General features: G+C 47.4%; 1 protein-coding gene across 1 annotated transcript; it reads left to right on the top strand.

Annotated features, from left to right (window-relative positions):
* Nucleotides 1-3,707: 3,707 nt before the first annotated feature.
* On the top strand, nucleotides 3,708-26,150 carry LOC124087668 (adhesion G protein-coupled receptor E2-like). The gene is made up of 25 exons (XM_058576590.1): nucleotides 3,708-3,910; nucleotides 5,804-5,857; nucleotides 6,033-6,152; nucleotides 6,397-6,516; nucleotides 8,559-8,714; nucleotides 10,320-10,466; nucleotides 10,599-10,645; nucleotides 10,756-10,833; nucleotides 11,232-11,409; nucleotides 12,494-12,601; nucleotides 12,932-13,155; nucleotides 13,347-13,526; nucleotides 13,847-13,888; nucleotides 13,998-14,075; nucleotides 14,478-14,655; nucleotides 15,800-15,907; nucleotides 16,249-16,472; nucleotides 16,664-16,840; nucleotides 18,941-19,138; nucleotides 20,304-20,539; nucleotides 20,771-20,837; nucleotides 21,414-21,505; nucleotides 22,293-22,461; nucleotides 22,544-22,654; nucleotides 24,975-26,150. Exons 1-25 carry the CDS (start codon nucleotides 3,880-3,882, stop codon nucleotides 24,981-24,983), a joined length of 3,132 nt encoding a protein of 1,043 aa, XP_058432573.1. The 5' UTR covers nucleotides 3,708-3,879; the 3' UTR covers nucleotides 24,984-26,150.
* The last annotated feature ends 341 nt before the right edge of the window (nucleotides 26,151-26,491 follow it).

Raw genomic sequence — 26,491 nt, 5'->3', positions numbered from 1 at the left:
ATCTCAGCTGCTCTTCCTGATGAGGCAGATTCTAACAGACCAGTGAGCTTCATGGCTGTGCACTGGCTTTTCTTCTCACCATTGTTATTCTTTTCTCTTGCCCAGCATGGTGTCCACAGCCTCTACCATAATCACTGCAAAGTTTATTTTCATGTATTTGAAAATACATGTCTCCACTTGACGTCTAGATGGAAAGAAAAACTTAAAATGAAAGTTTGGTTACTTTGGCCTCAGAAACAGGACATTAAAATATGATGAGACAAACCTCTACATTGCACATTGTATTGCTATGTAAAATATATCTTTTCATCTGGCAACTACAATAACGGAGGTGTGGAAGGTTGGTGTTCGTATATCAGGGGTTTGATCGTTGAGGTTAGTTGGCGTTTTCTAGGTTGCACTATTGAGTCATTGATGTGTTTCTGCTTCAAAATGTCCAGTGCTGCCTAGAAATATTAATCCTTCCATTGTTCTAAGTGAAATATTCTCCCCTTTCTGAATTTCGCCACAGCAATAGAAGCGCAATACCCGTATGCTCCATTATGTGTGTCCTTCAGGCTTAGAATGACTTCAGTCCTCAAGATCAAAGGATGGCTCACAAGGGAGCTTGATTCCTGCCCTTCATGTGATTTCTGGCCACAGGCTCTCCTATGAACATGAATGTTCTTTTCCTGAGTCAGACTCAGAAAACCCCAACAGGTAGTCCCATTGGGTAACAAAAAACCTTATTACACCATTTGCATTGAGGACTGCTTGTTCTACAGCAATAGCTAGGCCTTGCAATAACTAAAGAGAACAGAGCTGAGGGTAATTGTAATAAAGTGCCAGTTTGTTTCTTTGGTATTTGTTCTGATTTTAAAGACAATATTCACAGTTGGATATAAAAGGTGGGGTAAAGTAGTCACAGGTTGCAAAGATGAGTACTTGGATACCTGTGGGGGACTGTCCTTCTGTCCATCACATCCCCCACTTACCCAGCAGCTCTGACCTAGAGAAGCTCATGCCAACACACACACACACACAGAGACACACTCACTCACTAACATGCTTCTCACCTTGCCTACTTGCTTGAATGGGGAACCCAGCAAACTTCTGTGAAGAGGCAGATAGTCAATGTCTTGGGCTTCACAGGCCACATGGTCTCTTATAGTGACTCAGCTCTGCCATGAGGGTGGCAGTCATCATAGATACCAAAGGAGCAGGTGTGGTTGTCTCCCAACAAAACTTTACTTATGGAGAACAAAATTTGAGCTTGATGCAAAACCACAGTAAGATGCACTTCACAACCCAGAATGAACATAGAGAGGCAAAGACTGCAGAATCCCCCTTTGAGGAGGAATCCAGAAATGCTGGTGTCTGGGGAGAGAGAGGAGATTAATGGTTACCTGGGCTGGACAGGGAAGAGGAAGGGTAGTGAAGGTCATCAGCAGGCACAAAGTCACAGTTAGGAGGAATGCGTTCTGGTGTTCTGTTGCATACTAGGGTGACTAATGCTAATCAGAAAGTAATTCTTTAAATCTAGAATATTTTGGATAATCTCAGCACAAAGAAGTGATATATGTTTAAAGTGATGCATGTGTCAATTACCCTAAAATAATCATTACACATTATTTTTTTATATTTATTTTTTAGTTTTTGGCAGACACAACATCTTTGCTTGCATGTGGTGCTGAGGATCAAACCCAGGCGGCACACATTCCAGGTGAGCATGCTACTGCTTGAGCCACATCCCCAGCCCGATCATTACACATTATTGACAATAGGTGTCATTAAGTAAAATTAAAAGTAACATTTTTTAAAAAGAAAATAAAAATATTGGTGAGGATGGGGAGAATTTTGAATCCTTATACATTACTGCTAGGAATGGAAAATGGTCCAGCCAATGTGGAAAACAGTTTGGCAGTTGCTCAGAAGGTTAAACATAGAATTATCACATCACACAGCAACTCCACCGCATCTGTGTGCACCCCAAAGAATAGAAAACTGGGACTCAAATAGATGCTTGTACAACGATGTTCATAGCACATATTTAGTGCTGAGTTGCTGAGCCTGGCTTTATACTTGCAATACTTCTGCCTCAGACTCCTGAGCCACTGGGGCAAATTGAAATTTATATGTTCTTAACTGAAAAAGAAAAATGAATGGCAAATAAATACACAGCAATCAAGGAAACTGAAATTAATTTTTTAAAAAGGAGCTAAAATTTCAAGCATTAGTTTAGGAAATATCTACCAAATTGATTATATTCAATAGTTGTTAGACCAGGGGTGAAATGGATATTCCTATATGGTAGGTACTAGAGTAAACTTACATAGACATTTTATTCAGAAATTTGGTACCAGTTATGAAAATTTAATCTGGATATACCTAAGGCCCAGCAATCACACCTCTTTTAATCTATGTCACATTAAACAATCATGTTCACAGAAAGCTATTTATAAGGTTTACTGCAGTATATTTGCAAGAGTGAAAAATTTCACTACATATAAGCAACCATCAATAAAGAATAGCAAAATGAATAAGGTATATGGATATAAATTTTAAAAACAGGATACACCTGTGCATGATATAGCTCTTATACAGATATTGAAAAGATCTCCACTATTGCCTCCCTCCCCGCTATAGGGCATAAATGCATTCTACTGTCATGTATAACTAATTAAAACAAATAAAAAATTAATTTTAAAAACCTCCAATACACGAAGTTGAATGGGAAAAGCAAGTTGAAATATAATCCATATGGTATTATCAAGTTAATACTTACAGTATAATATTGTATCTTTCTATAAGTGCAAGGTTAAGAGCCTGAGTTTAGGAACAATGATTTTAAAACATAACAGCCCCCATTGGTAACATGAGATTTTTTTTCAATAGTACATATAATTATTAATATTATTTCATTGTTACAAGAGTTGGCTTAGGGCTTATAAGGGAGAGCACACATCATATTCATAATAGATGAGACTTCTGCCTAGCAAACTCAAATTGGGCCAGGAAGCAATACAGAATTTGGTGTAACCTGGGGATGGGGACATTCAAACTTACAGTGTAGGGATTTGTCATTATATTCCCCATGGCACATTAGTACACTTAACAATAAAGACTGCAAAGAATAAGAAGTCTACCTTGTATTTGAAAGAATAGTTTAATTTCTCACAGCAATTACCCATTTTTCTTTCAGTGTGATTATGAAAGATAAATAGAGAAGAATACTGCTAAAATTTATAAGGAACAATAGTAGTGTGGGGACCAGGTGGCTCTGTGGGACCTGCCTTCTCAGACTTTCTAAGTGTGAGTGTTGGGAATGCCAAGTCTTGTCTCAGGTTAGGGACACGGGGCTTTGGTGGAAGGGAAATGGTAAGATATGAGCTTTCATAGACTCTGTCTCTCCCTGCCCTGGAGGAGAGTTCCGTGTTGGACTGTTTGACTTCTCCTATCCCCATCTACTGAAGCCCTGAGTTCTATATTTAATCATGAGCCTTGTTTTCATGTAAATTACACAAGTAAGTCTAGGGATAGTAATAAACAGATAAGTCTATTCATTCTGAACCAAGGTCCTTATGGGGCAAGAAGACCAGGAGAATGATCCTTCATGCTTGAGCTTCTAATACACAGTGTCCTACCTTCCTGTCTCAGAAGATGTGAGTCACCCCCAAGGAGATCTTCAGCACGATTATTACCCAAACTAAGCAAATATTTGGAAACAAACCTCTGAGTTCTTAGAAATTCACCAGGGAACTGATCAGAGGAAGAAAGCATCCAGACCGTGATTTCCTCGCTGTGGTCAACTTCATCACGAGTCATATTTAAACTGGAAGCATTCTTAACTCCAACCAGAACCAAAAGTCCTCCATCACTGGGCTGGCTGGTCTCGGCACCATGAGGAGCGGATGTCTAAGACTGCTCCACGGTAAGTGGAATCGTGACCATGTGACAGGCAAGAAAGGGAGCTAGGAGCCACCAGCAAGTCCTTTGCTTCATTTTTGACTGGTTTTCTCACTGTCCCTGTAAAGGAGAGCAGGGAGGGTATTTTTAAAAGATATCAGCTCTTTTTAAAAAAATTAAATTCTTAAAGGAGAAATTTATTCCTAGAAAGATACTCTTAGTGAAAACTTTGGGACTTAGCAGGGATTTGTCATTATATTCCCCACGTGCAGCAGGGTTCTCCAGATAAATAAGACCAATAGGGCACTATACAGAAAGAGGGAAGGATGATTGTTATAAGGATATGGTCGTGCAGTTGTAGAGGCTGAGAAGTGCAGACTCTACTGGGTATGTGGCAGGAGGAGACCAGGGAAGAGGTCAAGGAATGGAGACTAGGAAAGAGGTACAGAATCCAGACTAGGAAGAGTTGGCAAAATGGAGAACAAGAAAAGGGGTCGAATGATGGAGACCCAGAAAAGAGATGGCAGGATAGAGAACCAAAAAGAGATGACAAGATGGACCAAGAAAGAGGTGGCAGGATGGAGGCCCAGGGAGGAAGTGGCAGGATGGAGACAAGGAAAGAGATAGCAGGATGAAGGTCTAGGGAATAGGGGTCAGGATGGAGACACGGGGAAGAGGTAGCAGGATGGAGACCAAGGAAGAGATGGCAAATTGGAGACCCAGAGAAGAGGTGGCATAATGGAGACCAGGGAGGAGGTGGCAGGATGGAGACCAGGGAGGAGGTGGCAGGATGGAGACCAGGGAGGAGGTGGCAGGATGGGGACCAGGGAGGAGGTGGCAGGATGGAGACCAGGGAGGAGCTGATGTTCCATCTCAGGTCCAGAAGCAGTCTGGGCCAGAACTCCGTCCTCCTCAGGGGGCCAGTCTTGGTCTCTTAGGGCCTCCATGGGTTAGATGAGTCCACACAGGAGAGGGGATCCTGCTTTACTTGCAGTCTTCACATTCAGTGGGGTCTCCTCTGATGAAGGCCTCATGGCAATGTTTAGAGCCTGACCAGCTGTCCAGGCAGCGCATTAGATAAACTGACCAAGAAGGAACCACCAATACCCCTAGACTTTATTTTAGGGATTGAGAACCAGACTCTCCTTGACTCCTCGCCTGTCTCTCTGTTGAACAGCAAGAGGATCCTGTACCTAAGGCCCTGTTGACTTGAGGAGGGTCCCCAGGATGTGCCCTGGGAAGGGGCAGCTGCTGAGAGGCAGGAACAGCAGGAGGAGGCCCCCAGCCTGAGCCCAGCACCTGCCCACAGCACCTTCCTGTTGGGGGGTAATAGGGCACCACGGGTCCCAGGACAGGCCATGGGGCTGACAGTGGTGGTGGCAGATGTGGCTCTCAGGTGCTCCAGCCACAGCTGCAGGCCAGGTGGCTGGTGTGGTGTGTGTCCCTGAGGAAGGGGACAGGGCCAGAGCACCTCAGAGACCAGGCAGGGGACCTGAGAGAACATCTGGCCCTGACCCTCCCTTCCTAACTAAAGGTCAGCGATGGTGGTAAACACCCTGACACACTGGGGTTTGTTCCCACGTGACCCTAGGACATGGGTGTCATCTTGTCCCCACTCCAAGAAAGGGAAACTGAGGCAGGGCAGTGAGGCAGCCTGCCTGTGCTCCAGGGTCTGAACCAGGGCCACCAGGCTCCAGTCCCCCACCCACAGGCCAGGAGAGCCATGGCTGGAGCCCAGAGCTTGCCAGGCTCAGGCCCCTTCCCATCACCCAGACCCTCTGGGAGATGCCACCTGGGGTCCCTCTGAGGAGTAAACCAGGTCCGAGCCCAGGAGGGTCCACAGCCCCTGCCCTCCAGTGCATCACCTCCAGCCTCCTCTTTCTGCTGGGCCTGCTGACCCACCCCCTCTGTGTCACAGGGCTGCTGTGTGTCCTGCTGAGTCTCTCCAGAGCTGGAGCCTGGGACTTTCAGCGTGAGTGTGTGGGGAGCAGCCTGTCCACAGCCAGAGCCTGGGAGGGGCCCTGCACCCGCAGCCCAGAGAGGAGAGGCCTGAGCAGGGAGGCTCAGGGCATCTCCCCACCTCCTGGGACCTCCTCTGGGGACCACATTGCCCCCTCCCAGCCTCTGACCAGTCTGTGCCCCCACAGCCTGTAACCCCTGGTGCCCTCCTAACTCAGAATGTGTCAACGCCACCGCCTGTCGCTGCAAGCCGGGGTTTGCCTCTTCATCTGTAGAGGTCTTCACCAACCCCCTGGTCACCTGTCATGGTAAAGAGGCTTGGGGGAGGGGCAGAGGCACATCAGAGACTGTCTAGCAGGTGTGAGTCCCTGGGCTAGTCTCCAGCTCCAGGGGAGCAAAGTAGGGGAGGGGAGAGTCATAAGACCCTGCACCCGCAGCCCAGGGGGGAGAGGCCTGAGCAGGAAGGCTCAGGGTATCTCCCCAACTCCTGGGATCCTCCTCTGGGAGCCACATTGCACCCTTCCAGCCTCTGACCAGTCTGTGCCCCTACAGCCTGTGCCCCCTGGTGCCCTCTCAACTCGGAATGTGTCAACGCCACAGCCTGTCACTGCAAGCCGGGGTTTGCCTCTTCATCTGTAGAGGTCTTCACCAACCACCTGGTCACCTGTCAAGGTAAAGAGGCTTGCGGGAGGGGCAGAGGCACATCAGAGACTGTCTAGCAGGTGTGAGTCCCTGGGCTAGTCTCCAGCTCCAGGGGAAGAAAGGAGGAGAGTCATAAGGAGGGAAATGAGATCCAAAGTGTCATTTCCCAGTGTCAGTGGGGGTCATGGGTAAGGGTCAAGGGCTGAGCCTTTGACCTCAAGGCCATCATCAAAGACAGAAAAGAGAAAAGAAATAGTAAGATGGCAGAGAGACCAGGGAATTGCACAGAGAGGACCTGGGCCTCAGGAGTGGGTCTCAGCCTGCCCTTAGGTCTAGGAGGGTGACACTGAGCTTGTAGCCCACACACTACCTTGGCATTGTCCCCTGGAGACAATGTCCAATTGTCCAATTGTCCCCTGGGAGTGTTAGTCAGAGGACTGTGTTGAGCAGATCAGACTGTGTGGACTTCAGGAATGGCTTGCCCCAGCATAGCCTCAGCAGTGCATCCCAGGATTCTGTGCAAAAGATACTAACTCAACATCAGACCCCAAGCTGGGGGGTCAGGTAGGGGACAGGAATCTCTTCCCTAAGAGACCACAAATGTTTGGGAGGTGACCCTTGGTCCTATTATGTTGCAGACATCAACGAATGTTTGTTGCCCCGGAAAGTGTCCTGTGGATATTTTGCTGACTGCCACAATGTGCAGGGGAGCTACTACTGCACGTGCTCCCCAGGATTTGAGCTCCGTTCTGGGGCAAAAAAATTCACTAATGCGAGTGAGAACACATGTCAAGGTAAGGCCCACCCCTCACCTCCCCCCACACATGCAGTTCAGGGCACCAGAGCTGATCTGGGGACAATGCCCAGTTATAGCCTCAGCACCTGGACTGTGAGATGGGGCAGCTGTGCGTGCACCCATCACCAGCATGAGAGGTGAGGAAGGGTCAGGGCACTCTGGGACCAGCTGCTTGGCCCCATCCTGACAGCTCTGCTTCTGACGATGGCCAAGGTGCTTATCAGGAAACCCTGTGGACATGTGAGATGTGACAACATCATTGTTGTTTTCTGTTTAAAAAAAAAATGCCAGGCACCAGTGGCCTGTGCCTGTGGTCTCAGATAGTTGAGAGGCTGAGGCAGGAGGATCACTAGAACCAGGAGTCCAACCCAGCCTGGGAAACAGAGAGACCCCATCCCTAGGACAGAAAATTGGGGGAGAGAGAGAGAAGAAAAAGAAAACTACAGGAAGGAGCCCCTATCTCCTAAAGCTACAAACAAAGGTAGAGGCTGGGGTGTGACTCCGGGTAACAGCCCTTGCCTGGCATGAGCAGGGCCCTAGGCTCCCTCCACACCACTGCAGAAAATCAAAAACAAAACCAGAGGTAGCTTTGCTCTTGGTTCACTGTGTGACTTCAGACAAGTCACCTCACCTCTCTGAGCTTCAGTGTGTCCATCTGCAGAAGGGAAGTCCTGGGTCTGGGCCATAGCTCAGTGGTGGAGCACTTGTCTAGCAGGTGCGAGTCCCTGAGTCAGTCCTCAGCTCCAGGGGAAGAAAGGAGGAGAGGGGGAGAGTCATAAGGAGGGAAATGAGATCCAAAGTGTCATTTCCCAGTGTCAGTGGGGGTCATGGGTAAGGGTCAAGGGCTGAGCCTTTGACCTCAAGGCCATCATCAAAGACAGAAAAGAGAAATGAAATAGTAAGATGGCAGAGACACCAGGGAATTGCACAGAGAGGACCTGGGCCCCAGGAGTTGGTCTCAGCCTGCCCTTAGGTCTGGGAGGGTGACACTGAGCTTGTAGCCCACACACTACCTTGGCATTGTCCCCTAGAGACAATGTCCAACTGTCCAATTGTCCCCTGGGGGTGTTAGAGGACTGTGTTGAGCAGATCAGACTGTGTGGACTTCAGGAATGGCTTGCCCCAGCATAGCCTCAGCAGTGCGTCCCAGGATTCTGTGCAAAAGATACTAACTCAACATCAGACCCCAAGCTGGGGGTCAGGTAGGGGACAGGAATCTCTTCCCTAAGAGACCACACACCTTTGGGAGGTGACCCTTGGTCCTATTATGTTGCAGACATCAACGAATGTTTGTTACCCCGGAAAGAGTCCTGTGGATATTTTGCTGACTGCCACAATGTGCAGGGGAGCTACTACTGCACGTGCTCCCCAGGATTTGAGCTCCGTTCTGGGGCAAAAAAATTCACTAATGCGAGTGAGAACACATGTCAAGGTAAGGCCCACCCCTCACCTCCCCCCGCACATGCAGTTCAGGGCACCAGAGCTGATCTAGGGACAGCGCCCAGTTATAGCCTCAGCACTTGGACTGTGAGATGGGGCAGCTGTGCATGTACCTGTCACCTGCACAAGACGTGGGAGAGGGTCAGGGCACTCTGGGACCAGCTGCTTGGCCCCATCCTGACAGCTCTTCCCGTGACAATGACCTGGGTGCTTATCAGGAAACCCTGTGGACATGTGAGATATGACAACATCATTGTTGTTTTCTGTTAAAAAAAAAAAGCCAGGCACCAGTGGCCTGTGCCTGTGGTCTCAGTTAGTTGGGAGGCTGAGGCAGGAGGATCACTGGAGCCCAAGAGTCCATCTCAGCCTGGGAAACAGAGAGACCCCATCCCTAGGGGGGAAAGTGGGAGAGAGAGAGAAAAGAAAAAGAAAACCACAGGAAGGAGCCCCTACTTCTAAAGCTACAAACAAAGGTAGAGGCTGGGGTGTGGCTCCAGGGCACAGCCCTTTGTGGCATGAGCAGGAAAGTCAAAACCAAAACCAGAGGTAGCTTTGCTCTTGGTTCACTGTGTGACTTCAGACAAGTCATCTCACCTCTCTGTGCTTCAGTGTGTCCATTTGCAGAAGTGGAGTCTTGGAATGGGCCATAGCTCAGTGGTGGAGCACTTGTCTAACAGGTGCGAGTACCTGGGTCAGTCCCCAGCTCCAGGGGAAGAAAGGGGGAGAGAGGGAGAGTCATAAGGTGGGAAATGAGACCCAAAGTGTCATTTCCCAGTATCAGTGGGGGTCATGGGTAAGGGTCAAGGGCTGAGCCATCATCAAAGACACAAAAGAGAAAGGAAATAGTAAGATGTCAGAGAGACCACGGAATTGCACAGAGAGGACCTGGGCCTCAGGAGTTGGTCTCAGCCTGCCCTTAGGTCTGGGAGGGTGACACTGAGCTTGCTCTGGTCCTTGCCATGGTCTGGCCTGACAACGTGATTCCCAGGAGGAGTAACTTCCACACATGAGCAGGATTCACCTCCTTCCAGGGCAAGGTGGTTAGGCAAAGAAAGCTGCTTCCAGCATCCATGGGGCCAGGTGGAATCCAGCAGTGGGTGGGCAGAAGCCAGGACGCATGCAGGGAGATGTTAGTGCCATGTACACAGAGGGAAAAGGGAAGGTGCATGAATGTAGGAGGTACACAGGGCTAAACTGGGGATCATGGGGACTCTGAGGACACAAGGTCCCTATGGGTGCACATTGTGCCATGTGTACATACCTTGGCCAGAGGATCCAGGGGGCTGTATGGAAAGACCAGGGTCCTGGGAAAGGAACAGGGGTTCTGACAGGAGGCTCCTGAGGGACCTGAGCAGCAGCAAAAAACTAACTGGGAGGACATATTTCTGCAGCCTCACAACGTGTATCTGTACAGGGAAGGCCCGGGGCACACCAGGGCTTACACACTCCTCGAAACACACACAAGGGTGTGGGTCACTGGGTGGCAGCACCACAGCCCAGGCAGGGCACTAATGGGAGGAAAGGGGGTGGAGATCAGATGGTGGAGAGCACTGGTCCTGGCTTCAGTGGGAACCAACCCCTTTCTCTATGTCCCCAGATATGAACGAGTGCAGCTCCGGGCAGCATAAGTGCCACCGCTCCACCACCTGCACCAACACCGAGGGGAGTTACTCGTGCCAATGCCGCCCAGGCTGGGAGCCAATTCCTGGGAGTGTCAATGGCTTCTACAAAGAGATCTGCAAAGGTACCCAGCCCTCCCTGACCCCAGAACCTCCCCCACCCCACACACACGTGCACACCCACATGCACATGCTCATACACACCCACACACGCACACCTGCACTCCTCCTAATGAACCAATGTCCTGTCCCCGCAGTCATGCCCTTCTTCACCTGGCCTCTGCCCCCTGGAGACCACAGCCAGGTGAGCGCCCCAGCCAGGACAGGGAGGTGGGAATCCCTGGGGCAGCACCCTGTCCGCCCCTTGGCCCTGAGTTTCCCACCCACCCATGACCCCCCATCTCACCTTCTCAGAGTCTCTCCCATTTCTTTGAAAAAGTCAACAACCTGCACAGGGATTTAAATTCAGCCATGGCCAATGACACCATCCAGGTAAGGACAGGATCCAGGGGAAGCAGGGGGAGACCTCCCACAGAGGAGGAGGGCAGCTGTGGTCTGGGGGGAGGAGACAGGCCCAAGCACAGTGGGGCCCTGCTCTAAGCTGGCCACTCTCCCAGGGCAGGTGGAAGAGGACACTGGGAGCCACACACACTGTTGGACGCCCAGGTGCACTGTCTGTCCTCTTGCTCTGATCCTGGTCTTTGTCATCCTTGACAGTCATGAACCAGGGCTGACCTCTGAGGAGCAAGGGCCACCCAGGATGTCCCAAACCATGCTCTCTCTATCCCCAACTGGACAGTGTCTGGGTCTGCTCTCTGGGCTGAGTGGTCAAACTCTTTGTGTGGTCCTTCTGGCCAAAGTCCACCTGCTCTGTGCCCCCATCCCTCCAGGGGATAATGCAGGAGGTGGATGAGCTGCTGGAGACCCCTGGGGACCTGGAGACCCTGCCCCCCTCACAGAAGCACTGTGTGGTCACTCACCTGCTGACAGGCCTGGAGCATGCCCTGAAAAACCTGAGCAGGGGTCTGCCTGAGGGGACAGCAACCTTCAATTATTATGCAGGCACACGTAAGTCCCTGACTCTGCGCCAGCCCCTGTTCCTTGCCTCATCCTCTTCTGATCCCCCTAGAGCTGAGCAACCACACTGTGTCTTTGCTCTATGCTCATTTGCCGTCTGTTCTGAAATCAGGAAGTGTGAGTCCTCCACCTTTGTTGCTCTTTTCAGCCATGCTTTAACTACCTGGATCTCTTGCAATGCTATGTTAATTTTAAGGTGAGTTTTCCATTTAAGCAAATTATAATGTTAATAGGCTGTTGGGACATTGATAGGATGACATTGACCCTGTAGATTTCTTTGGAGAGTGTTTCCATCTTACCAATATAATGTTTCCCAATCCATGAACATGAGGTATCTTTCCCTTCATTTAGGGTCTCCTTTCAAAACCTTCAATAGTTCTCTATGTACAAATCCTGAGTTTCTTAGTTAAATTGATTCCTAATATTTGGTTACAGATTGTTGTGTCTGTGTTCATAAGCAATAAATTCTCTTCTTGTGATGTCTTTATCTGGTTTGGGCATAGGAGTAATATTGGCCTTCAGGAATTACCAGGTGGTATCCCTCTTCTGTTATTTGAAAGAGTTTAAAAATAATTCATGTTCATTCTTCCCTATATGGTTGGTGAATTTCACAATCAAGACCATCTGATCTCAGATGTTCATTTAGGAGGTTTTTCATTTTTGCTTCAATCCCTTTACCCATGATAGGTCTCTTTAGATTTTCTACTTCTTCTTGAGTCAGTTTTAGTAGTTTAGTAGTTTCATCTAAGTTTTCTAATTTGTTGGTGCAAAATTGCTCCTACTGTTACAATTCTTCATAACTTCAGATTTCATATACATGTATGTATGCACTCATGTATACACAACATATAGAGATATACACACATATATATGAAATCTGAGGTTACAAAAGATTATATACATATATATATATATATATATGTATGTCTTTATATACACTTGAACATATGTGTGATTATAGTAAATGGGAAGTTAAACAAACACATGTATATAATGTGACACATGTACATATACAATATTCACATATACACATATATATTCCTAACATAACTCTTCTTCTTCCCATGACTCATAGAACTGTCCCTAGAGGTACAGGAGCGAGGAGATGGTAATGTCACCTTGAGTCTGAATCAGGCAAAGATGCAGCTGAACTGGAATCTGGCACAGGAATCTGCTCACAGAGGTAACATCTGAGATGGGGAGAAGGAGGAATGTCCACCTTACACCAGTACCATCCTGTTTGGAAGAGGCTTCAGGGTGGGAAAAGATGCCCAAAATACAGAATTAAAGACTAAAGGGTGATGTGGGTGGGAAGAGGTCACTAGAAGAGTGTCCAAAGGGGAGGTTCTGGGGAGTGATGGGGCCACATTCTGTTGTGTGCACGTGTGAATGTGGAGCAGCAAGTCCCACTATTATGTATCATTATAATACAACAATTCAAAAGGAGGAGAGGCCATCTAAGGAGGAGGCCCTGGAGGAGACCTTGAGACTCACCCATGGCCTCGTCCTGCAGGCCCTTCTGTGGTGGGCTTGGTCTCCACCCCAGGGATGGACAAGCTGCTGGCTGAGGCTCCCCTGGTCCTGGAGCCTGAGAAGCAGGTGGATCCCTATGGGACACACGAGGACTCGCTGCTGACAGTCTCACCTGTCCTGCTCTCAGAAGTCATCTCAGTCTTTTTGAGCAGAAAGGACACCCAGAACCTCAGCTCGCCAGTTACCTTCACCTTCTCCCACAATGTGAGTGTGGGGGTGTGGGAAGAGCCCCAGGCCCAAGCACACCTTTGTTGTCTGTCTTAACCTTGAGGTTCAGTGGGACTCCTTACAGGTGCCCCCCATCCAGGAAATTCAGCCCTTCCCAAGCCAGCCCTACGGGGTCAGTATCTCTAAGCACAAAAATACCAGCTCACACCTCTGTGCTGTTCCTACAGCTGGTGACCTCTGAGCCAAAGCGTGAAGTGCTCTGTGTCTTTTGGGACCATGGCCAGAATGGATGTGGTCACTGGGCCACTGCAGGCTGCAAAACATTGGGCACCAGAGATGGCAGCACCACCTGCCATTGTACCCACCTCAGCAGCCATGCAATCCTCATGGCCAGCTACAACGTGCAGGTGAGAGGCTGCCTTCATCATTGACTGCTGCAAAACAGATTTATGCAAATATTGCTGCTTAAGTAAAACAAATTTGATACCTCACATTTCTGTGGGTTAGCAACCCAGCACAGGGGGGATAGGTTCCTTGCACATGGTCTTACAAGGCTGAGATGATCACATTGGCCACGGCTGCAGTCTCACATGGGACTCACAGTCCTCCTCCCAGCTCCATGGTTGCAGGCAGAATACAGTTCCCTTCTCTTAGCAGCTTTCAGCAGGGGACCAGACTCCCTTCCTAAGAGCCACCCACATTTCCTTCTCTTATGGACCTCTTGTAGGCCTTCTTCACCAGGCTTCTGCCCCCTGAAGTAAACAGCAAGGTGAGCGCCCCAGCCAGGACACGGAGGTGGGAATCCTGGCATGGCCCAGCATCCACCCCTTGGCCCTGAGTTTCCCATCCACCCATGACCCCTCATCTCACCTCCCCAGAGTCTCTCCCACTTCTTTGACAAAGTCAACAATCTGCACAGGGATTTCAAGGCAGTTGTGGCCAAGGACACCATCCAGGTAAGAGCAGGATCCAGGGGAAGTAGGGGGAGACCTCCCATAGTGGGAGGGGGGCATCGTTGGTCTGGGGGAAGGGGAACAGGCCCAAGCACAGTGGGGTCCTGCTCTGAGCTGGCCACTCTCCCAGGGCAGGTGGAAGAGGACACTGGGAGCCACACACACACTGTTGGACGCCCACGTGCACTGTCTTCCTCTTGCTCTCATCCTGGTCTTTGTCATCCTTGACAGTCATGAGCCAGGACTGACCTCTGAGGAGCAAGGGCCACCCAGGGAGTCCCAAACCATGCTCTCTCTATCCCCAACTGGACAGTGTCTGGGTCTGTTCTCTGGGGCTGAGTGATCAAGCTATTTTTGTGGTGCCTCTGGTCCGAGTCCACCTGCTCTGTGCCTTCATTTCTCCAGGGGCTCATGCAAGAGGTGGATGAGCTACTGGAGACCCCTGGGGACCTGGAGACCCTGACCTCCTCACAGAAGCACAACGTGGCCACTCACCTGCTGACAGGCCTAGAGAGTGCTCTGACACACCTGAGCAGGGGTCTTCCTGAGGGGACAGCAACCTTCAATTATTCTGCAGGCACACGTAAGTCCCTGTTCCTAGCCTCATCCTCTTCTGATCCCACTAGAGCTGAGTGGCCACACTGTACCTCAGCGTGACTCACATAAATAATCACAACAGTGAAAAAGGCAGAAAACCACAAATAGTACACATGTAGGTAGCAAAATAGAAACAGATTCAAAAAACTAATGTGGAAGAATACAAATGAATCTTTTTTAAGTATGCTTTGTTTCATTGTGGTAAAATTCACATAACATAAAATTCACCATTTAAGTTCACCATTTATCATTCACCAAAAAATAAAATATATAAATAAAATCCACCAGTTCGACATTTAGTGGAATCAAGAACATTCACAAACTGATGCAGCCATCACCTTCATTTCTAAGACATTTTTCTCCAAAATCAAAAAAAAAATGCCTCCTCGGCTTTTTTCACGCATTCCTCCCACCAACCCTGGCATCCACTCTCCTGCTTGCTGTCTTAATGGAGTTGCCTATTCTACCATTTTGTAAAAAGCAATCATACAAAGTGTGACCTGTCCGCCTATCTTCTTTCACCTAGAATAAAGCTTTTGTAACCAGAGTTTAGAAAGAATTCATGTTCATTCTTCCCTATATGATTATTGAAATTCAGCTATATGGAATTGGTGAAAATCTGATCTTTCATGTTCATTTAGGAGGTTTTTCATTATTGATTCAATCTCTTTAGCTATTATACATCTCTTCAAATTTTCCACTTCTTCTTGAGTCAGTTTTTGTAGTTTCTGTGTCCCTAAGAATGTGTCCATTTCACCTCCATTTTCTAATATGTTAGTGCACAATTGCTCCTACTGTTACAATTCTTCATAACTTCAGATTTCATACACATGTATGTATGCACACATATGTATACAAACACATATATACACATACATATAAATCTGAAATTACAAAGGATTATATATATATATATATATATATATATGTGTACACATGTGTGTCTATATATACACATATACATGTGTGTGGTTATAGTGAATTGGAAGTTACACATAGGTCCTTGATATACGTGATATACACGTGTTCTTATACAATATCCATATATATACATATGTATATATATATATATATATATATATATATATATATATTTCTAACATAACTCTTCTTCTTCCCATGACTCATAGAACTGTCCCTGGAGGTGCAGAAGAAAGGAATTTGCAATGTCACCTTGAGTCTGAATCAGGCAAAGATGCAGCTGAACTGGAATCTGGCACAGGAATCTTGTTACACAGGTAACATCTGAGATGGGGAGAAGGTGGATGTCCATCTTTACACCAGTACCATACTGTTTGGAAGAGGCCTCAGGGTGGGAACATATGTCCGAGGATGTGAAAAAATACAGAATTAAAGACTAAAGGGTGATGTGGGTGGGAAGAGGTCACTAGAAGAGCGTCCAAAGGGGAGGTTCTGGGGAGTGATGAGGCCACATTCTGTTGTGTGCACGTGTGAATGTGGAGCAGCAAGTCCCGCTATTATGTATCATTATAATACAACAATTCAAAAGGAGGAGAGGCCATCTAAGGAGGAGGCCCTAGAGGAGACCCTGAGACTCACCCGTGGCCTCATCCTGCAGGCCCTTCTGTGGTGGGCTTGGTCTCCACCCCAGGGATGGACAAGCTGCTGGCTGAGGCTCCCCTGGTCCTGGAGCCTGAAAAGCAGGTGGCTCCCCATGGGACACACAAGGACTTGCTGCCGAGAGTCTCCTCTGTCCTACTCTCCGATGTCGTCTCAGCCTTTTTGAGCAGCAATGACACCCAGAACCTCAGCTCACCAGTTACCTTCACCTTCTCCCATCCTGTGAGTGGGGGGTGGGGGGAACCACGGAGTAGGAAGAGCCCCAGGCCCAGGCACACCCTTGTTGTCTATCTTAACCTTGAGGTTCAGGGGGACTCCCCCCAGGTGCACCCCACACAGGAAAGCCAGCCCTTCCTGGGTCAGCATCTCTGAGCGCAGGAAGACCAGCTCACACCCCTGTCCTGTTACTACAGCTGGTGACACCAGCACCAAGGCACAAGGTGCTCTGTGTCTTCTGGGACCACAGCCAGAATGGGAGTCACTGGACCACTGCAGGCTGCAGGACAGTGAGCACCGGAGGTGGCAGCACCACCTGCCACTGTACCCACCTCAGCAGCTTTGCCGTCCTCATGGTCCACTACCATGTGCAGGTGAGAGGCTGCCTTCAGCATCAATTGCTGCAAAACACACTTATGCAAATGTCACTGCTGAAGTAAAACAAATTTGTTCCCTCATGGTTTCTGTGGGTCAGCAACCCAGCACAGGGGGATGAGTTCCTTGTACAGATTCTAAAAGACTGACAAGATCACATCAGCCAGGGCTGCAGTCTCTTCTGGGTCTTGCAGCCCTCCTCCAGCTCCCTGGTTGCAGGCAGAGTCCAGTTCCCTTCTCTTAGCAGCTGTCAGGGGGGACCACACTCAGTTCCTAAGAGCCACCCACATTTCCTCTCCAATGACCCATGGTTGGCCTTCTCACAAAACACCAGTGTTCCTATCTGAAAACCAGCATGAAAATGTCCCTTGTATAGAATCCCTCTCAAGTTTTGAATGTGTTTTCCCAGGAAGAGTCCAGGTCTTTAAAGCAATTGCCTGATTACACCAGATCAGGAGAATAAACTCCCTAATCTAAAAGTCAACAGATCGAGCCCTAAATTCCACCTGCAAAATCCCTCTACAGCAACACCTACTTTATAAGAGAATTGAAGAATTAGAAGAAGGTTTGTGTAACAGCAGGGGGGTGGACATACGAAGACCAAGTTAGAATTATACTTACCACCAAGGTCTGTAAGTCAACCATGGTCAGGTTTCAGGCTTACAAAAAAAAAAAAAGAAGTTCTGGTGAAGGTGGAGGTCAGAGGGGGTCAGGGGAGTCAGGGAGGATGGCTGTACTGGGGGCTGTTTACCTCCTCCTCTACCCAACTGAATGGACACTTCTACTTCCCCAGGTTCAGACTCTCAGGTGAGCCCACGTTGTGGGCATTTACTGTGAGCACCCTGTGACTATAAGGATGACAAAGATCTCAGCCAAGAGCTTTTTATATATTATAGAAATTAGATTTTGTCTTTACATCAGAAGTTCTCAAAATTCAGCACATGTTAATATCACTTGGAGGACCGGTTATTTTTAAGTGCTTTCTTAGGAAACAATTTCTATTTTTTAGATATGTTTCAAGAACAAAAATAGAAGAAATAGATCAGATACTTGGTTAAAGGAAGAAAGTTAATGATGGTGGTAACTTAAAATTTACACTTTCCCACCTATTTCTCCAAGTCTCTTAAAACCATGAGGAAAGGAAAAGAAAACCCACCACCCCATTACTCTTTATCCAGAGGCATCTATTTTGAAAGTTTAACCTCTGTTTCATTTATCAGGTGTCATTTTTTCCCTCTGCTCCTCCTCTGTCCTGCCTCCTAATTTCCCAATTTTGTCTTTACACCATAGTCTCAAATGTAGGATGCATAAATGTCACCTGCAGGGTTTGAACTTTGTTTTCAAACATTTTCTTGGGAAACCATTTCAAATTTACAGATATGTTGCAAAAACAAAATCCCCACAAACAACATCTGTGTGCACTTGATCCTGATGCACCTGCTTTGAAATTTTACCTTCATTATTTACCATTTGAACATTTCCCCTCCCTCTTTCCTCTTCTCTCCTCTTTCCCTCAATTACATTGAAATAGAATTGATGGTGGGCTTTTAAATGTCCTTATGGCTTTAAGATGACTTTCAGAAAGAAATGGGGGAAAGGTGAATTTTAAGCTACTGTTATCATTCATTTTATTTTTTTAACCAAGTATCTAATTCTAACTTCACAGGGACTTGTGGCCAGTAAGGAACAGGCAGAGCTGGACTGAGGCCAGGGGTGTCTGGGATGGGAGGTTAACGCCTGGACACTGAGGTGCAGGTTCTGCCCTGTGGCCTCATGGAACAGGGACAGAGGGACCCTCAGCATGGGCTTCACACACACTTACATATCAACATACCACCTTACTGTGCCCCAAAGTCAGGAATCCCGGGTCTCCTCCTTGAATAAGGACTCTACACATCCGGGCCCTTCTCGCCACTTACCTGCTCCATTCAGAAAACCTTACAGTCCAACCTTCTCAACCTGGAGCCCCTCCCCGATCAGCCTCACACCTGGACCTGGTCCCTCCATTCCTGAATCTGCTGCACCAAATGACAGATAGCGGAGGGGTTCCTACCCCAGAGCAGGGCACGTTGCTATGAAGGCTCCTCCCTCTGCCCCAGGACAACGACCCTGTGCTGGACTTCATCACCTGCGTGGGGCTGGGCGTGTCGCTGCTGTGCCTGGTCCTGGCGGCCCTCACCTTCCTCCTGTGCAGAGCCATCCAGAACACCAGCACCTCCCTGCACCTGCAGCTCTCGCTCTGCCTCCTGCTGGCCCACCTGCTCTTCCTCACGGCCATCGACAGAACCAAGCCCGAGGTACCCAGGTGTCCCCGCCCCACCCTCCCAGGGGTGCTGAACTCATTTCACGTTGAAGGAGTCAAGGAGAAAACGAACCCTCTAACCAACCCCATCACCTACATCTCTTGTTGCTTAGCAACAGGACTTGTATCCTGGGGAAGTTCCTTCATTAGGGGACCCTTAGGATGAACTGACGCAAACTCTAGATGGCATCCGTCAATCACTGGACGTGGCCTCCTGATTCAATCAGGAGACATGAAGGAGGCCACGGAGCTGGCGTCACGCGGCACCCCGTTTTACAGCAGACATTTTTTACCAGGAGAAAAAGGAAGTTCTACCGAATTTTTAATTTGGTTAATCGAGTCCTTCGTTTTCAGAATTTCTATTTGGTTCATTTTTAGAATCTGGCTTTATTGAAATCATCTTCCACTTTCTGCATCTTCTCCAAATTCATTCCTTATAATTTCTTTTAGCTCTTTCAACATTTTAACTAGGAGCTTTCTAAATTCTTCCCCAACATTTCCTCTGCTGTCGTGCCTACAGAGTCAGTTGTTGGAGTGCTGTGGGCTGTGGGGTTTGCTCTCTTGCTCTTTCCTGCTGCTTCTAGGTCTGCCCACCTTCTGGGTTGATTATCTTCTCTGCTTTGATTCAAGGAATTACTTAATGAGCTTCTGTCTCTTAAGAGCCCAGGGATGGGTGAATATCCAGCTACTGATACTGTCATTCAGTGTGCACCCTCAGCTGTTCCCAGGATCAGCACGATTTGGAGAGAAGATTCTAAACCCTGTGAACTACAGTCACTTCTAAAATAATGTGAAAAGCATAGTGCAGTAAATGCATAAGCCACCACATGATCATTGGTTGCCATTTGTAAGTAGTAGGTCCTGCTGGTCATTGTGTGGGCCTGCTGTTCAGTAACCAGCATTGCAGGGGGTTTGTGCACAAGAGCATCACCACTACTGCATGAGGAACTCTTCGGGGCAGCGCTGGGAGGCTGTAAGGTCACTGGGCAGCAGGCCCTCTCCAGCTATGCTGTGATCTATGGGAGCACTCACGCAGCCCATGGCTGAAGCACCACAGTGTAGTGCCTGGTGCACAACAGAATCCCCCGCCACAGGGCACAGGGGGCGTCCCAGGCCACACCCAGACCCTGATTATGCCCTGGGATCTCTCTCCTCCCCAGGTGCTGTGCGCAGTCACCGCGGGCGCCCTGCACTACCTCTACCTGGCCTCCTTCACCTGGATGCTGCTGGAGGGGCTGTTCCTCTTCCTCACCGCACGGAACCTGACTGTGCTCAGTTCCTCCAGCAGAAACAGGCTCATGAGGAGGCTCATGTTCCCTGTGGGCTACGGGGTCCCGGCCGCCATCGTGGCCATGTCTGCAGTAGCCAGACCTCACCTGTATGGCACCCCTGCTCGGTAAATGCGGACTCCACTTGTCCTTCTCCTCTCGAGCATGTCCACGGCCTTCACTTGAGCCAAAGTAGCCTTTTGAGTATTTCAGAGCTTAAGCAGTAGAGTGTACTGTGACATATCACACATACAGGGAGTCTGGCTTGCTGTCCTTCTGGTTGTGCATGTGTGGAGTGACTCTGGTAGTGGAGTCCTACATGAACACAGCAAAGTGATGTTGTTCTCTCTCTTGCTCAGCTGCTGGCTCCGTCCAGAGCAGGGGTTTATGTGGGGCTTCCTTGGACCCGTCTGTGCCATCTCTTGTGTGAGTAATGTCATCAGAGTTCCTTCCTGTCCATCTGAGGGTTACTAGAAGAGCAGGATATTAAGGATGGTGACAGAACAGGAATATACCTGGATTGTTATGGGTTGCATTGAGTTTTCCAAGATGTCTACATCTACAAATTCAAACGCTATTGTCAAATAATAAAACCCACTCCGGTGTAGAATTGATGCTGCAAGGGTTAGAATGGAGAGATAACAGATTTAAATTTTTATTCAGTAAAACTTTGCTGTGGGGGATGGGGGTGTAGCTCAAGGGCAGAGAGCTTGCCTGGCATGCACTAGGGTCTGGGTTCCCTCCCCAGGACTGCAAAAGAGAAATGAAAATATTAATAAACCTCCTGCAGTTTCTTTTGGGGGGTTCGTTTTAGTTATACGAGAAGGTAAAATCCATTCTGATACAATTACATAAGCATGGAATATACCTTATCTAGTTAGGAACCCATTCTCGTGAATGTACATGATGGTTGGATTCACGGTGATATTGTCATATATGTACACAGGAAAATTATGTCAGATTCATGCTGCTGTCTTTCCTTTGCTTCTTCGTTTCTTGAAGGTCAATATGGTTTTCTTCCTGATGACCCTCTGTATTGTGAAGAGCAAGCTGTCCTCCATCAACAGAGATGTGTCCACCCTCCAGAACACGAGGTGAGATGGACCAGGGGACGTAGATGACAATGATGCCCAAGAGCAGAGCCATGTGCCTGAACAGCCCCTCATGTCTCTCCTCTGGGGCTTCTGAGTGGCCCACAATTAACAAATGCAGCTGTGCTTCTATGGCTGCCATCTCAGACTCAGGGCTCTGCTGCTTACTCCAGTTCAATCCTCCAGGGGGCAGGGTTGTTCCTTCACTCAGCATCTTGTGGAAAATTCATGCTCTTTCTTCTGGGTTCCTCTGATTAAGCTTTCAAATTTTTTCATATCATCATTTAGTTGTATTAGACACTTGAACAGAGCATACGATTAATGAAAACAGAAATTTTGCCCTGTATTTGTTTCTGAGATACGATCTCACTATGTTTCCCAGGCTGGCCTCCAATTCCTGGGCTCAACTAATCCTCTTGCCTCAGCCTCCTGAGTAGCTGGGGCAACAGGTGTGCACCCCTGCCCCCAGCTTCTCTTTGTGATTTTTTATGTCCAAGCCCTAGCACGGGGCATCCTCAGTAATGCTGGATTAATGAAATTAGGGATCTTCATGGAACATCGTGAAACTCTTTGAAGTAAGCTTATGAATTATCACTGTCCTGGGTCCAAGACAAAAAGCTATCCTGGACCCAAAATGACATTTCTACTGTCGGGTATCATTGAGAGTAAACATCAGAGTTCAGTCAAATAAATCGCTTACAGGGAATAGTAGGTGCATCCATGGGTGGAGAGGTTAATAGACTGATTTTGTTGTGGGTGCATTATAAGCCTCCACTCTCCCCCAACCTAGGGTGCTGACATTTAAAGCAATGGCTCATCTCTTCATCTTGGGCTGCACCTGGTGTCTGGGTGTCCTGCAGGTGGGCTCCCTGGCCCCCGTCATGGCCTACCTCTTCACCATCGTCAACAGCCTGCAGGGCGTCTTCATCTTCCTGGTGTACTGCCTCCTCAGCCAACAGGTACCCCTGCCCAGCTCCCACCCATGCCTCCCACCCGCACCCCTCTTTGTGAGCTGACCCAAAGTGTGGGTTGCCTCTGCAGGTCCAGGAGCAGTACAGGACATGGCTCAAGAGGATCAGGAAATGGACAACTGAATCTGAGTCCTACACTCTGTCTAGCAAGGCTGTGTCCGACACCTCCAGACCCAGCACGGTAGGGTCACTCCCTGCTCCCAGAGCACACGTTCCCTGGTATTGGCAGGATTTTCTCCTCCTGTCCACAGACCATGCTTCCCCTGCCTCATGGACTCCACCATCATGCCTGCCTGTGCGCTGACCTTACATGGTTCTGTCTCCCTCCCTCCCACCCACCTCCTTCCCTCTTATTATCTTTGTGTCTCTACCCTTATCTGAGTCTCCTAAAGACCCTGGTGATGACCTTAGGCTCACCTGGACAATCCAGGACGATTTTCTCATCTCAAGATGCTTAACATGCATGATCTCACTGATGCTGAAAAGCAATCATTGATCTCATAGAAACAAAGAGCAGAACAGTGGTTCCCAGAGGCTGGGGAGGAGGGGGTGGGAAAAGCTTGATCAGGGGGTACTAAGTTACAGTCAGGAGAAAGAAGCTCTGTGGTGCGGTGCACAGTAGGGCCACTAGACCACAAAGTGCACTGTACCTTTCCAACAACTCTGAGGGGCTGGGGGACACTCAGTGGGAGGCCCTTGCCTGGCATTTGCAAGGCCCCGGCTCCATCCCAGCAACAAGTCTCTTTAAAAGACAAAGAAAGGATTTTGAGAGTTTTTACCACAAATAACAAATGCATGTTGGAGGAGATAGTTATGTTTCACCTGATGTAAACACTCACACTGTAGACAGGCAGGGAAACATCACATTATACCATTAATATGTGCCATCTAAATAGATTTAATGTAAAATTGGATTTTTTAATCTTTAACATAAGCCTACTTGAGAAGTTCCTTATCCAGGCAGAGTAACACGCACAGGCTATGGGATTAGGGTGTGGACGTCTGTGGGTCATTATTTTGTCTATCACACCAATTACATAAGTTGGGTTTCTCTCTCAGGGAGCCGTCAAAATCTGCCTCATGTTGTAGATAATTTAATAGATTCACCACCCCCTCCCTCCACCACAGCCCTAGGAATGCTGTACACATTGAGGAAAAGAAATGTCAACTTTTTGTCTAGAAAATCGGAAGCCATCAGATGGGGAAATTCAGGTGTTTCTACCATCTTGGGCACTGGACTGCTGTGTTGGATCCTGATGTCATTTTATCTTCCAGTGTCTCCTTAAACTGGGCATCTCCAGGGTTTGAGTTGTTGGAGTATCTTCCTCTCATTTTGGAATCCCTTCCTTGGCTCATTTTAATAAAACAAAACATTTGTCTTGTAATCAGTTCTGAATAATTTTCTGAAGCACAGCATTCATAAGGCTCGAGTGAGGTTGCCCATCTAAATCAGTAGAAGTGTGCTGAGCTTCCACAGATGCAGGAATAAAAAACTCCCTGGGGACGGGGAAGATATGGAAAGAGAGAATTCAACACTCTTTCCTTTAATAGTAGGTGATGGGCAATAGATAACAATGGCAGCCTTTCCTTAATGTTCTTCCTGCTCTCAGACAGAAGCCAACACACACCCTGAAGTGGGGAGATCAGATCCATCTTTTTTTTTTTTTTTGGCAGAGAGGTACCAGGGATTGAACTCAGGGGCACTCCACCACTGACCCACATCCCACCCCCACACTGTATTTTATTTAGAGACAGGGTCTCACTGAGTTGCTTAGCGCCTCACTGTTGCTGAGAATGGCTTTGAGCTCATGATCCTCCTTCCTCAGCCTCTCAAGCTGCTGGGATTACAGGCAGGGACCACTATACCTGGTTCAGATCCATCTTTTGAAAGATACATTTTTGTGCGTTTTTGCAGCACATTTACCTGCTCTTATCTTCTGTAACTTAAGGGTTAGGAAATGTAGGAAGATGAGACTTCTGAGAAAGACCAAAATCAACAAAATTAAATCCAATGTAGCCTGTTGGTCAAGCCCTAAGAAATCCATCAGGCAAGACAATTTTGTGATTGAAATCTTCCTTTTAAATGTGTGTGTGTGTGTGTGTGTGTGTGTGTGAGAGAGAGAGAGAGAGAGAGAGATGTTAAACCCCATAAACACATATGATTATTATTTGCTGACTAAACATTTCAAAAACTAAGGAGCAGGATGGTGGCTAAGATCTGCCAGTAGTCATCCCCCAGGCACAACAGGTTTAACAGATATAATTTTAAAATTCCCTGTGTGTATTTGAAGTGTGCCATGTGAATATAGGATACAAACAAAAAATAAAATGGTTACTGTAATAAGGCAAATTAACTTATCCATCATCTCATATTCCTTTTTTTTTAACCAAGCAACTAAAATCTATTTATATAACAAATTTCTTCTTTCCTTTTTTAAACGGAACTTGTAAGTTACTTTTCTACAAACTTATAAGTCATTTTTAAATAATTATCATTACAGACTGATTAGAAACACCGTCTGAGCTACAGCCTCCTTCCCTACGGACAATCTGAACTGCCACTGGGTCACTTTTGAGCCATAAGGACAGGACAAAGACTCTGCTGTGTGTTTCAAGAAATCCATGGTGTTGGCCATCTGAAAGGATTCATGGAGGACATGATTGACATTCAATTCCTGCAGAACCTGAAATCTGTCCATGCCCGACATGGTGCTGAGCAAACTCAACATCCAGATGCCATCTGCAGCCCAATTCCTCAGTTTCTCTGTTAAACGTTCTTCTACTGCCCCCCCTTCCTATGAGGCCTCTTCCATGCAAAAATTCTAGAAGCAAGAAAACCAGCCTCCCAGGATGCTCACATCCAAAACATTTAAAAGGACTTGAATGTGCTTTAAACTTTTTAACAAAAAAGAAGAAGAAGAAAAGAAAACATAAAAGGTTTGTATGGAAATATTGTGGTGTCTGCAAGGAACATGGCATGCCCTATGTGGGATTTGGAATTTTCAGGATGTGGAAGGCTCCCAAGAATGCCGTATTCAACTTAAATCTTTCATAACAGTGAAGTCGTGGCCAAATTGCCAAGAAAATAGATCCCCAGATAATGTCATGACAGATGTGTTAGTGAAATCAGGAGGAGGAGATAACACTGAGCAGACAGGGAGATGGGCCTGGGTCACTTCCTGGGCAGTGAGTACAAACAGCACCTGCAGATATTTGCTAAGAAACTTACAAAAAGGCTATGTTTAAGCCAGGACCTATGTGACTCTGGTCCGTGCCTCTCCACAGAAGAAAAAATGCTTGATGGACATTTTGACTGGACTGAATGAAGGCTGCATGGACACTGTGTGCCCTGCCCAGGAGTGAGCAGGGGTTCACTTCCTTAAACTTCTAGATCTAGATAAACCCCTACACAATAGCCACACTTCAGTGTCCCTCTCTGGGACCCCTCCCTCTTGGGGAGCTCTGCTTTATATTAGTCTGATAAATCCTGTTACTTTGCTCTCACTCTTGTGTCCATGGAAGTTTATTCTTTAAATTTATGAGAGAAAGAACCCAACCCCACGCTCTGTGCTACGTTAGTAATAATCTTGTTTTCATTCCAAAAATAATTTAAATCAGAATTTTTGCCTTAAATAAAATCCATTAAATATGTTCATCCTTCCAATTTTCTAAATAAAATGCAGTTACATATTTTTCCAAATGCAAAATGTTTATCTCTGGGTCATGAGGTTTTTAATGAATTTTTGCTTTTGACATTTTTTAAGCCTTTAGGCAATGGGATAGATCACTTTTGCAATAGGAAATAGCTAAAGTGTCTCAAGGATCATCATGCCTCTGTTCCCCACAACATCAAAAAGCACTGGGTAAGAAAGAGGTTAGGAAATACACAGGCAGGTTAGCATAAATACAATGATAGAGTTGTTTCTTTGGAATTCTTTAATTATACTGTTACAATAATCAGTGAAAAGGACATCAAACATAGAAATATTACATCTCCCACCAAACCCAAGTCTGTTTA

This window comes from Marmota monax, unplaced genomic scaffold (genome assembly GCF_021218885.2).
Source record: "Marmota monax isolate L192 unplaced genomic scaffold, Marmota_monax_Labrador192_F-V1.1 WCK01_AAM20220418_F8-fsc00021, whole genome shotgun sequence".
Lineage (NCBI taxonomy): Eukaryota > Metazoa > Chordata > Mammalia > Rodentia > Sciuridae > Marmota > Marmota monax.
This window is presented reverse-complemented; position numbering and strand designations above follow the sequence as displayed.